Here is a 326-nt window from a genome sequence, read left to right as displayed (position 1 = left end):
GGGGTTATAGCATCTGCAGGTACCCTCCACCCCAAGGTACCCTCCACCCCAGCACATGCCTGGCAGAGCAGGTCTGGCATGGCTGGGCACTCACCAGATGGGGCTGAGCACTGACTGCATGCTCTCCAGGTGCAGCTCGGGCTGCAGCACGGGCAGGCTGAACACCGGAGCCTGGGAGGTCTCCGGGAGCCCCCCCCCAGTGCTCTGGGGCTGCTGGTCCCTACAAAAATGCATCATCCCCATCAGCACAGGCAGGACTTGGGCACTGCAGGGTCCAGCCTCTGAAGAGACCCACGGCAGTGGCTCCATGCTGCGCTCCGCTGCAG

General features: G+C 64.7%; 1 protein-coding gene across 1 annotated transcript in view; it reads right to left on the bottom strand.

Moving 5' to 3' along the window:
- Positions 1 to 94: 94 nt before the first annotated feature.
- STAT6 (signal transducer and activator of transcription 6) overlaps positions 95 to 326 on the bottom strand; it is a gene marked incomplete at both ends in the record, with an annotated part of 2,739 nt that continues 2,507 nt past the window's right edge. Inside the window, one exon of the mRNA XM_029087404.1 lies at positions 95 to 220. Coding sequence (XP_028943237.1) covers positions 95 to 220 — 126 coding nt within the window. The remainder of the gene's footprint in view (positions 221 to 326) is intronic.

The sequence above is a fragment of the Antrostomus carolinensis genome, unplaced genomic scaffold (assembly GCF_000700745.2).
Source record: "Antrostomus carolinensis isolate BGI_N321 unplaced genomic scaffold, ASM70074v2 scaffold30990, whole genome shotgun sequence".
NCBI lineage: Eukaryota > Metazoa > Chordata > Aves > Caprimulgiformes > Caprimulgidae > Antrostomus > Antrostomus carolinensis.
The sequence above is the reverse complement of the archived record's forward strand: the minus strand, read 5'-3'. Positions and strand labels throughout refer to the sequence as shown.